The following is a 13,256-nucleotide window of genomic DNA, read 5'->3' as shown; positions in this document are numbered from 1 at the left end:
TGTGTTTCCCCCCATGTCCTAGGATTTTTGGGGGACTTATCTTAGATATCAAAAGAAAAGCTCCATTCTTCTGGAGTGACTTCAGAGATGCTTTCAGCCTGCAGTGCTTAGCATCTTTTCTGTTTCTCTACTGCGCCTGTATGTCTCCTGTCATCACATTTGGAGGACTGCTGGGAGAAGCAACTGAAGGTCGTATAGTATGTATTATGTTTTCTCTGAACTTTGAAACTTGATTTGTTTGTAAGATTGATAGTAGGATAAGTGAGCCTTTAATATTGGATTCTGTTATAAGGAGAGATTTAATGTGTGGTGTGACCGATAAAGCTCATGTATGACTTTTCTGGACAAGTAGTGGGTAACTGGTAAACTAGGAATGGTGTATCTCAGAATAACTAATTCTGAGTCCTACATGAGATTTCTGACTGATCCCCTTGATCCCTGTCCCCAGTACCAGGCCAGTTTTAGGCTCTGGTTCTTACCTCTCAAGTCCATTTCTAATATATTCTGAGCCATGTTTCTGTCTAGACACTATTTCTAAATATGTTCAAACTTTCTGTGAGGTAAGAGACAAGTGAGGCAGGAAGGTAGAGAGGACACTTCCCATTTGTTACCATTCATTTTTGCCCCTCTTGGCTCATTCCCCTGCTCCTATCCTACCTTCTGCCCAGAGTTGCCAGGCTTCGCATAGTGAAGAAAAAAAGAATGAACCTGTGTATTTTAAACATTTCCTAACTAGTTTCAATGGCCACCTGTACAGCTTAGGTAATGGAAACATTTATATCTTTACACAGAGTGCAATCGAATCTCTCTTTGGAGCATCCATGACCGGGATAGCCTATTCTCTCTTTGGTGGACAACCTCTTACCATATTAGGCAGTACAGGACCAGTTTTGGTGTTTGAAAAGATTTTGTTTAAATTTTGCAAGTAAGTGTTACATACTCTGGCCCTCAGTCCCTCTCTTTTTCTTTACTGTGTTTATTCTTCTCCTAACATAAATTTTGAAGGTCTTTTGAGAAAGTTGGAAGCAGCTGAGTTGATCCAGTTTGTCATTTCTGTCTCAGTGGAAACAGAGGGAAAGTCAAAGACTTATGCATATTGTTATATAATGTTAATAAAAACTAAGATTCAGTTCTAAGCACTGAGGAACCTCTTTTAGTTTTGTCCCTGAGTTGTTCCCTTTAGACAAAGTCTTGAGTTTCATTACTGGGGATATGAAGCTTATTGAATTAGGCTTACTTCTACTTATTTAAAACGATGGCAGGCTGTAAAATGACCTTCTTCCCACTATTATTTCCTTTTGTTCCTCCTAGAGAATATGGGCTATCATACTTATCTTTAAGAGCCAGTATTGGACTTTGGACTGCAACATTATGTATCATACTTGTGGCCACTGATGCCAGTTCCCTCGTCTGCTATATCACCCGGTTTACTGAAGAAGCTTTTGCTTCTCTGATTTGTATCATTTTCATTTATGAGGCTCTAGAGAAGCTGTTTGAACTCAGTGAAGCATATCCAATCAACATGCATAATGATTTGGAACTGCTGACACAATATGCGTAAGTACCATTTGCCCTGTTGTCTGTGGAACTTTTCTTTTCACAAATATTGTCATTGTTATAAGAAATATGAGGAATTTACTCAGCAGAAGCTATGCCTTAAATTGATTCATGACCTACATCCTGGACTTTCAGAGTTGAATAGGATTCTAAACGTCAATTAATTAGTCACTCATCTGATTATTGAGTTTATTATACCATTTCTACCAAGAATATCTTCTGAAATTTCTATTTCTCAAGTAGTCCCTAAAATAAGTAGATAAGAAAACAAGTCAATTTTAATTTACATTGATTTTGAATTTGGAAAATATGTGTTATTTTGGTTTTCTTTTAAGTTCTTTTCAATGTATTATAACATAGTAATGAAAATCTAAGATTTCAGACATAAAGCAATGAGGTAAAAGAAACTCACTGAATTTGTGTTAGGTTGATGTTTGAAAATATGATAAAAATGTAAGTGAAAATCACTGAAATGAAATATTTCAGTATATGGCATTCATAGTAGAAATACTCCGGAATTACTCACTGAATTATATTATCGCTGAGGATTAAAGATGAGATTGCACCTATTGCTCTTTCTAATTTTGTTATACCAGCAGTTGGAAATTTCTCAGGTTGTTCCTGTAGAGTATATGTGGCCATTAAATAACTCTTTCATTTAATTCTACAATTTTCGATTGCATTTATATATAGATTTGTATACAGCAAGTATTTGAAGCAATATATTCTTTCTGAGACACTTATAACTTCTGCATTAATCACCAGTGTTTTTCCTTTGAACTGCTTAGATGTGGCCTCAAGCTTCTTGAGTCTTTATTTACTACTAGTTGTTGAATGTTATAATTTTGTTAAGAATGATCTAATGATACAATTATCTAATGATACAGTGTTGGAAATAAAATGGTTCTTTAACTTTTTCTTGGTTTTTAGAGATAGATTAAACAATGCATGCATCCTTATTTTTAGACAAGAACCAAAGGGGTAATGTAAAATAACTTTCCAATAAAAATAAATAACATAGTATGAATAGTATTAAGAAGGGAATAAAAGTAGGTGTCTGGGACACTCAGAAAGAGGCAGATTGTAAGAGCAATTAACCAGAACCAGGGATAAAATTGATACATGCCTTTTCATTTATCTTTACTTAAAAAGAGAGCAGTATACCTGATTTTAGTTATCTTTGTTGGGATATACAATTCTTTCTGGTAGGATTTTTTCAAACTGATACATGACAGGTACTATGCTAGGTGCTGGGGAAATCATGAAAAAAGATATTCTGTCCTGCAGGAGTTTCCAGTTTACAAGGCACCAGAGACAGATAACATGTTGAGATGAGTGCTGTGTTAAGACATTGGTGTAGAATGCCATGGTACTACCTCAGAAGAGTATCTCATTCAGATTTGGGGTTCAGAAAAGCCTTTCTAGAGGAAGTCCATAGAATAAAAAAATCAATAGGGGTTAGAAAGAGCTAAGGAATAGGGCAGGAAAGTGGTTCAGACAGAGGATGTGAATGTTAGAGATTCACTGAAGCTTTGAAATATTTGTCTGAAGTCAGATGGATAATGGTAAAACACAAAACAAAATTCAGGTTTATTACTTTGATATAATTTAGTACACCAATCCTAAAAATGAACAAATTAGCACTCCAAAAGAAATGATGTAGAACAAATAAAATAGGTAAAAGCAGAATGGTTTTATTTGAAGAGATGGGAAGGCACCAATTATCCACCCTTCTGGCTGTTCTGTCAGCCTCAGTGGCAGCTTTTCAGGGACTTCAGACTGAGGGACCAATTTAATATCCCCTTATCTAGAAAAGAGGAAGTTAGAAAAGAAGAATTGAGCCCTGGATAATGTTCACAGCTTGAGGGAAGAAGAATGAAAAAAATTGTAAGTCAATAGATCAAAAAAAAAAAAAAAAAAAAAAAGTAAGAAGAGGTATCAGAGATGTCAGCTAAAGAGAAAACCATGGGGTGAGGTCAGGTTGTAGAAGGCAAGAGACACAAATGGATGAAAAAATATTCAGATAGGACAATGGCATGGAGATTAAACATAATAAGAAAAGGATTTGAAAAGAGATCATTGTTAACATTAAGAAATAGTACTGGATTAAGAGAGGAGGCAGCACAAGAAGGCAGTTAAAGAAATTAAGAAGAGATTAGGTAGAGCCCAGGATGTAGGCACGTGCCTGTATTCCCAGTGGCTCAGGAGACTGAGACTGGAGGATCAAAAGTTCAAGGCCAGCCTCAGCAACCCAGTGAAGTCTAAAGCAACTTTAGTGGGACCCTGTCTCAAAACAAAACAAAAACAGGAAGGGCTGGGGATGTAGCTCAGTGATTAAGTGCCCTGGGATTAGATTCCCAGTACTAAAAACAAGAATAACAACAAAAAACAGAGGGATTAAGAAGTAAAGAATGCATGCATAGGACATTTTGATGTCAAACAAAATGAGAAATAGAATGCCTTCTGGGAAGGACAATGTGATCATGTGAAGGGAACTTCATGATAGAAGAGTTAGAAAGTGAGGAAATAGAGATAACGGAAAGAAAGAGAGATGATGGAGAGAGAGTGGACAAACATACGTGAAACCTTCCAGGAAGTCAAAAAGGCATGAGATTCAGACAAACAGTGGGGTTAAATAAGACAGATGTTCAGAAGATAATATGAGATGCAAAATAGCTTTATATGTCTGTGGTCCCTGCCTATCCTGATATTCAGAAGAAGAGTGGGCTCCAATATTCATGTTATTTCCAACTCTGCTTTTTAAAAAGGGATATTTATAAGTTAAAGTTTCACTTGGATTAGTATGGGCATCTGAAATCTAATTATTTGAAGACTGAGCATGAATGGGTGCTGGTCTGCATCACATTGCCCCTCTCCATCAAAGTTAGGGAGGTAGAAGGAGTGGAGAGACTGGATAAACCTGAGGGGCAGTGAGATTTTCTTGTCATCTGGCACCTGAAATGTTTGTAGCAGAAGTAGAATAACAGGTCTCTCTGGGGAATGTTGTACTGGCCGATACCCTCACTGTATTGGTTCCTAACTTTGGTTTTTATCCTGTGACTGCCTTGCTTCTGATTAAGAATGATGTCACACATGTGTCATTAGCAATTCATGTTCTGGACTGGACAGATTTTCACATTGTGTACATGCATTTGATCAGGAATTGCCATTACTTGCTTTCTGGAGAAGCAAAATCAATCTTTATTTTTGTTATGTATACATATATTTATTAGTATACTTTTAGTTATGTGCATTAAATAAAATACAAAAGTCATTGCTCATAACACCATTTTAATGTATTGCATACTTGGCAGAAAACATTTAATGTTTCATGAAGTTCCTATTACACTTGTAGTTGCTTGCTTGTTCTGACCTTTTCATATTAATAAATTTTAAGTGTCATTATCCTAATGCCCATCTAAAGTTTCTGCTTCAGATGTTGTTGGATTCATGCTTTCACAAATTTTATTAGAAAAAAATTATTAGAAAATGTTATAGCCTGGACATACTATATCTGAGATTGCAATTTTTGTAAACTTAATATACCTATAATTGTATATATAAGCTCTAATATGTCATATGTTTTATTTAGGTGTAAAATATTGGGGAAAAAGCTACCATGTTCAGGATCTGCATTTCAGATATTCTTTGTAAATGGGCCTGCTATATGCAGATTTCCTTAAATTCATAGTTTACCAATCAAATAACAAAATGTTTTTGATTTGTAAAAAAAAAAAATACTTTTCTAGTTCCTCTGGCATCTTAACCTCATAATGTGGTAATATGTAGACCTTACATTTGAAGATGCACACTTTCCTTTCATTGTGCCAAAAGCAAGTGTCAAGATAATCTATTTAGTTTTGAGAATATATATATTATACCAGATGATCAAACTGAATATGTCAAGTTAGAAATAAGTAATGAGTTTAAGCGAATAATTTTTCTTCTTTGCTTTGATTTTTTTCAGAAATGGCAAAAATAGAATAAAATGTTCTGCTTGTGTAAGATGAAATGTTCCTTCAGTGTATAATAATAATCTAAAGTTCTCAAATATGGCTAGTTAAAGAAAGATTAAGGATATATGGATGTTTTGCAAATGGTTGAGTCAAAGCAAAGTGCAAGGTCTATTACTCTAGTTTCCATATACATGTAGATTCGAGTTAAATAAAATATAACAATTATCAAGATGTCAAAGGAGTGATCTCACTACTATGTGATGTGCTATTTTTTTTCCTCTCTTGTTTTCTCCAATACTTTATTCAGCCCTCTACATAATCCAGGATAGTGATCTGTTTTGAATAAATGATGATATTTAATATCCTTTTTCTCATCTCCAAGTAGATTTGAGTCTCCTGTAAAGTACAAAACATGTAACAATTTTATACCCCATAGTATTAGCATAATACTATTGACATGGTCAAGTGATGCTTAATACATATTTATTAACTAATCATGTTGCAAATAATTGACATAACCTGGCCTATCTTGCTGAACAAGTAAAGACCATTATGCTAGTTTACATTATCTTTAGTATTATCATAAAGATTTCATCCAGAAACTTTGAATAAATTTAACAGATTATGAGATTCTTAATATGAAATAAAGATGTATAAACCTATATCAGAAAGTTAGTTCTGATTGAAAATTTGGACAAGGTGCCAATATGATGGAGAAATCATCTGGGAGAACCCAGTGAAGCAGGACTAAAATTTGCAGTACTTCAAAAACTGATCAGGGATCGGGGAGAAAGAACATGAAAGAGAAGTTTTTATGGCTCATGGACCTTTTAGGACTTGAAAAATAAAACGTAAAAAAATAAAGCATAAAGTACATTTAGGGTAACCTCTGCACTTCAACTTTCTAAAATCACATTTTTAGATGTATATCAACTAAATTAATTCAGAATTGTTTGCAGCATAATTTATAATTATATCTTTATGTGTTTGAGTAATGTCTATGTGCATCCACTAGTTTGATCCCCATAATGGCAGGCCCAGGACTACTATGTGCACCTTTGTGTTCTCTACCTGCAAAACAATTAGCACATATGATATGAGCATGTTTATTCAAGTTTTTACATTTCTGAACATGCTTCTTAAGCTTGATATGCATATTGACATAAAGTTTTTCCCCTCCAAAAAAGCTAAATTTAAGAAGGTTGATTATCTGATGCCTTAAAATAAAATAAATAAGTACACTGAGTAAACAAACCTCTAACAACCAACTTCATTCTTGATAGAACTTCAGGACTTCTTGCTCCTATCTAATTATGATTTAGTACACATTAATCAACATTTTGCCATCTCCCCACCACCCATACACACTCTACCTAGCCTCTGGTAACACTATTCTACTCTCCACTTCAATGACATCAACTGTTTCAGACTCCACATAAGAGTGAGATCAAGCAGTACTTGTCTCTTTCTATGCCTGGTTTATTTTACTTAACATAATGACCTTTAGTTCTATTCTTGTTGTCACAAAGAACTTTCTCTTTCATGGCTGAACAATATTCTATTGTATATACATATCACATTTTCTTTATCTATTCATTAGTTTATGGACACTTAAGTTGTCTTCATGTCTTGGCTCTTGTGAATCATGTTGTAATAATCATGGCAGTGCAGATGTCTTTTAGACAGACTGGTTTTATTTCTTTTGAATACCTACCCAGTAGTGAGATTGCTGGATCATATGGTACTTGTGTTTTTGATTTTTCAAAGAATCTGCATATTGTTTTCTACAACATCTGTACTAATTTACCCTCTCATTTACTGTATGAAAGGATTCCTTTTTCTCCATATCAACTATTATTTTTAGTTTTTTTGATAATAGCCATTCTTACTGGGGTGAGATTACATCTCATTTTGGTTTTGTTTTGCATTTCCCTAATGATTTTTTACTGCTAAGAATTTTTCTTGTATCTATTTACATTTGTATTGTTTTCTTTGGGGAAAAAATCTACTTAGATCTATTGTGCGTTTTTCATTGGATTATGTGTTTGTTTCGCTATTGAGTTGTTTGAGTTCTTTACTGGTATTAACATCTTGTCAGATGGGTAGTTTGCAAACATTTTTTCCCATTCTATAGATTGTCTCTTCACTCTGTTGATTGTTTTTTTGCTGTCCCAAAGCTTTTCAGATTGATGAATTCTATTTGTCTATTTTCACTCTCATTTATTGTGCTTTGGGAATCTTCTCCAAAAAAAAAAAAAAAAAAAAAACACTTGCCCATTTCCATGCCCTGAAGCATTTCTCAGTTTTCTTCTAGGAGGTTCATAGTTTCAGGTCTGATATTTAGATATTTAGTTCATTTTGAGTTGGTTTTTTCATATGATGAGGGATAGAGGTTCTAGTTACATTCTTTTACATTAAGAATTACATGAACTCAATCTTATTTTAATGATAAATCTTGTTTCCAATAGCAGTGTATCCAGCAGAGTAGTTTATATTCACTGTTTCAGTGATACTGTCCCTAATTTTTTTTTAACCTTTTTGTCTATCTGCTTCCAGAAAGGTAGAAGACTCATAGCCTTTGTCAAATTTACTCTTTAGATCCATTTTCAATTACTGTTTTCCTTTTATATTACTATAGTTTTGAATTATAGATTTTAAATACAATTATCTACTAGTATTTTTTATTCTTGTTAAATATCAACAAAAAGGCAGTAATTTACATGAATATCCAATGTTGAAAGGAGAATGCTAAGCAGGAATCAGTGATTTCATGATTTATTGCATAAAGATATACTGAATGGCTAAAATATAGAACCATATTTTGGTGAGATGTGATGACTGTTCTCAGAGGTGACAGTCTATGAAGTACTGACCCAATTTCTCTTTGCTTCTTGAATTGACCTAGATTTAAGGGTATATTCTGAAATATTTAAAGTGAAATGGAATAATATTTTAATTTACATTAAAATACCTCAGCACAGACACTGTGAGCATGTATGTGTTAGTCATGGGCAGCTATGCTCTGAACAAAGTACAGCTAGTGTTAAAGCAGAAGCTGCACTCTAGCAAAAGCTCCTACAAACCCTGTGGCTGTTAGCCACATCTCAGCCAACAATGAGGCTCTGCTGAATGTCAAAAATGGATTTCTGTGGACATAATTACTGACTTGTTAGTATTACTGAAATGTACTGGTCAAATTAAAGGTAATCCAAATAACATGGATTGACCATGATATCCCTGCTCCTGCCAAAAAAAGGATATAAAACTCTAGTTAGTAAATTGTGTAGTCTTAACTCCTACGGAGGATACTCAAGACCTGATTTGTACTCAAGACCTGATCCTGTGTCCATCCATCTTTGGCAATGGCCACCTACTGAGAACAGTACCTGAGTCCTGAGTATGTAGCATTGTCACATCATCCTTGAATGAACTTTTCATGCAAGATGAAGTCAAAGTACATAAAATAGAAAAAGTGGAGATTCAATTAGCTGATAAAAGAAGTTATAGGAAGGTTTTTTGCCTTTATTTTTCAGGAAAGTTTGTTTAATATATGTCTTTGGGCATTACTGGAAAATAAAAACAAACCTGTACTCCTCATCCTTACCTTTCTGAGATACATTGGGGCATAATTTTTGAGTCTATCCAACTTTTTAATATTTCTTTCAACTGCTGGAATTTAAAATTTTCTTTTAAAGCACTGTTTCTGAACCATTAAGTAAAGCAATTTAAATCGTCAACACAGTTTATTTTTTAAAAGCAAGTATTTGTAATAAAAATATTCATACAACAATATCACTGGATTTTTATATCCTTAAAATTAATTGTAAATTAAAAACAGAACAAATAATGAAAGTCTATAGATAGTTGACAGATTAGATAGAAATATGTAGTTATAAAAGTTATGAACCATTGCTGTAGTAATTATCTAGCTATTATTTATAAAGTATCAGTTAAAATAAGTTCAGACCTCATATTTTAATTTCAAAGAAAATAGTACTTTTTATTTTCAAATTCCCTTTGATTATTTTACTTTATATTTACTGAAATCTTGTGGAGCAGGTAAGGTCTGTCTTGTGGAACAGGTTTTAATGACTTATGATTTACTGATAATTAAATGAAGCGCAGTGAAAACTTAGATTTTCAATGTAATGTTTTTTCTAATTAGATGGCATGATCTCTTTCCATTAATGAACTTTATCTTACCTGTTGATTGGGCAAATTGCCACAGATTCTTTATGAAATTAATGTAATGCCAATATTGGTACTTTATATATAATTTCATAATTTCATTCAAAGTAACTGCCATTCCTACTGGGATATTTCTAGCAAATTTTTCTTGTTCATGGAATGCATTATACATACATTCATCTTGGCTTTGCTGGATGTTTCAAATGTCACAGCTACATACCTGATTGTATTAGTCATGTTTAGAGACATCTCAATAACTTCTATTAGTGGAGGAAACATTTACATTTAACTATGGAAATTAATATTTTAATTGCTCTGAACACTATATTTACTAGATATTTATAGAACCAGTCAAATTCAGGTAGCTTAAATTTTTTTATAAATGCCATTTTTTATAACATAGGGTGTTGTATTTGTTGTAACATAGAGGAAAACATCATATAAATACATATTGTATATATATTTATACAATTCTGTAAAAGAAAGACATTTATATTATAGCTCTCAGTTGCAGGTACAACATTTTAATATGCTAATCACCAAATTACTAATACTTTCTCTCCAAGACTATTCAAATATCCAGAAAGACATTTATATTATAGCTCTCAGTTGCAGGTACAACATTTTAATATGCTAATCACCAAATTACTAATACTTTCTCTCCAAGACTATTCAAATATCATGTGAAGTGTCACAAAATATGTTCTAAAAATGAATGGTCATTGCCAGTATCAATAAAGTTTGTATACAGGCCATTTCTCTTCTACTCATCCCATTATGTCACTCATTTCTTCATTACATAGGAGTCTTCACAGTCTATCAGAACTTTCTCTAGAATTGATTAAGAGACTAGTTTTATTTCTTCCAAAATTTTTCACATTTTGATATCTAAATAAATAAATAGTCCATGGTAGAATTTTCTTTTCAATTATAAAAGCAGACTTTTAGGGGCTAGCAGGGATGTTCCTACCCACTCTGAAATCATATAACTAAGTATTAGGGGATGAATTAAGCCCCCTCCCCATTTTTGGTGTCCTAATCCAATCTGACTGGTGTTCTTCTAAGAAGAGGAAATCTGGACTTACTAAGAAACCCTATAGATGTGTTTTCACAGAGAAAAGACCATGTAAGGACACAGCAAGAAGGCAGTCCTCTGCTTAACTTGGAGAGAGGTTTCAGAGCAAACCAATACAGATAATACCTTGATATTGGATTTCTAAGTCTCCAGAACTGTGAGAAAATAAGCTCCTGCCTTTTAAGCCACCAAGTCCATATTATTTTGTTATGGAGGATATAGCAAACAAATACACCGAATAAATACTTGTATTTGAGTCCTATTTATGTTTGGAGTTCTGAGAGGAAACTCTTACAGGCTTTTCCTTCTTTTAGCTCTTCAGACTTCAGACTAATAAATGCAGATTTATTCTTGACTACTTTCTCTCACATATTCAGGTTACCCAGAAGATTCTAATGGCTCAATATGCAGAAATCAGACACTTTCTTTTTTTACTGCCCTTTCTTCATATATATATATATTTTTTGTCTAGATTATAGCAATTGCCTTCTAACAGCCGTCTCCAATTTTATATGTGGGACAAGACTAACCTCAAGACTGGCCTCCACAGCAGACTGGCCTCTCAAAGCAGACAGAATCATTCTTTTGAAACCCAGGACAGATCACTGTGCTTCTCAAAGCCCACTGCTGGCTTCCTGCTGCCCCTCCTGTCCCCTTTGCTTCTCCTGCTTTACCTGCTGCTTCAGACACACTGGTCTCCATGCTTGCTCAAACTCCTTGGGGCGTTTCTGCCCATAGGCCTGCACATTGGCTATCGTATTTTTTTGTTCTGGAATGTCTTTCTTCGGATTCCTATGTGGCTTCTTTTTTTTCCCCTTTCTTCAAAATCATGCACTTGAGAACATTTTGATATAAAATTTCAACACCTCTCCCTCCCTGTCCTAACATATTATACAATTTACTTATATTTTTAAAGTAAAGATTATTGAAATATCATTAGGTAAAATAAAATTAGCCCATTTTAAGTATGCCCTTAAATGAGTTTTAACAAATGAATATGACAGTAATTGATGTACAAAACATTTTCCAAAAATATTTTGTTATGGGTCCTTACTTCATGGCATTATATGTATAATAAATATTTAATTATAGTTGACCTATGTGCTCTCACATAAAGGTATAGGGTGCTCAAAGGTGTAGAGTGGAAAATATTGCCAGAGTTATGTATTTAGAGGCTAAGGAGAAGATGTGCCATTTGTATGGAAATGAAATTCAAATGAGAGAATTTATGAATTTAATGGAGCTAGTATGTTTGTTTTTAGTATTAGCCTGGTTGTGGCAGTGTTTTACAAAGTATGTGACATTTTTAAAAAGCTAAAGCTACTTTTCTCATGATATGACACAGCTGTACATCAGAATGATGTCTTAAAAAATATAACTGAAATGGAGTAAATCAAATGCCAAGCAAGTATGATTTTGTCAAAATGAACTCAACTTATATGTATAGCTATAATGCTCTAATAAAAAAAAAAGTATAGGTACTTAGCAAATCCACTCAAAGAATACAATCTGAAATATGGAAATAGGTGTTTTTGTAAAATGCTTGACACTGTATTATTTAAATAGTAATCTGAATAAACAAATTAATGTTTAATAATAGATGAATAAGTAAACTACGTTGCATGTTATTAAAAATAAAAAATGTATGCTTATAAAAATATTTTGAAAATATATATAAGAAGAACTACTGAAAGAAATATACCAAAAAATATAGTAGTCGTGATGGAACACCATCAGAAATTTCTTTTTCTTTTTTTATTTTAATATATATTCTGTAGTGTAGTTTTGTAATTCTTTGTAATTCAAAGTACTTTTTGAAACAAAACAAAATCATCTTAAAGCCATGTTTGACTTTACAGATAGGTCATGATTTTCTGATTTTATGCCTTCATACCTAACTTGCTACACAGCACTCTGGAATCTAATTTAGTCAATAAAGAGGCTTGAAAAAAAAAAAATGAATCACGAACCATTATTGTTCAGTGCACACAGGAAGGTACTATTAATAACCACAAAGGCAAAAGGAGAGCATCTGCAACCCGGGGACTAAAATTAGTAGTAGTGTTGAAGGGAGTTTTACCAAACCGTATTTCCAGAAGGCAGCCACAGGCTTCTCTTGTGTAAGGAAGACTGATCACCTCCATTAGCCTAGAAACAAAAGCAAAGACTTCTGGATGAGGGCATTTAATTATAATGTTTATCTAATCACTCTGCAGCCATTTAGATAAACAAGATGGCTTAGAGCACATGCTTTTCCGTGAGTAGTAAAGGGTAGCAGAGGATATTTTTGGTAAAAAGTGCATTTTAAGCCAAGTGATCCAATATCACAAGTAAAAATTATTGGCATTTTAAATTGGTGTTTATAAAAATGTGGAGAAGTAAAATAAAGTAAAAACAGTGAAGTACAGATACTGTCCTTTCTGCCTTATAATCAATGGTAACTGTAATGTTTAACGATGATACCTAACACCTAATCAATA

The 13,256-nt window shown here is 33.3% G+C and overlaps 1 protein-coding gene across 3 annotated transcripts in view; it reads left to right on the top strand.

Annotated features, from left to right (window-relative positions):
* Positions 1-13,256, top strand: part of Slc4a10 (solute carrier family 4 member 10) — a 194,389-nt gene that overhangs the window by 136,254 nt on the left and 44,879 nt on the right. For all 3 annotated transcript variants that reach the window (XM_076866182.2, XM_076866180.2, XM_076866181.2), the window contains 3 exons: positions 23-197; positions 792-925; positions 1,312-1,557. In XM_076866182.2, coding sequence (XP_076722297.2) covers positions 23-197; positions 792-925; positions 1,312-1,557 — 555 coding nt within the window. The remainder of the gene's footprint in view (positions 1-22; positions 198-791; positions 926-1,311; positions 1,558-13,256) is intronic.

Source organism: Callospermophilus lateralis, chromosome 9, assembly GCF_048772815.1.
Source record: "Callospermophilus lateralis isolate mCalLat2 chromosome 9, mCalLat2.hap1, whole genome shotgun sequence".
In the NCBI taxonomy this organism is placed as follows: domain Eukaryota; kingdom Metazoa; phylum Chordata; class Mammalia; order Rodentia; family Sciuridae; genus Callospermophilus; species Callospermophilus lateralis.
This window is presented reverse-complemented; position numbering and strand designations above follow the sequence as displayed.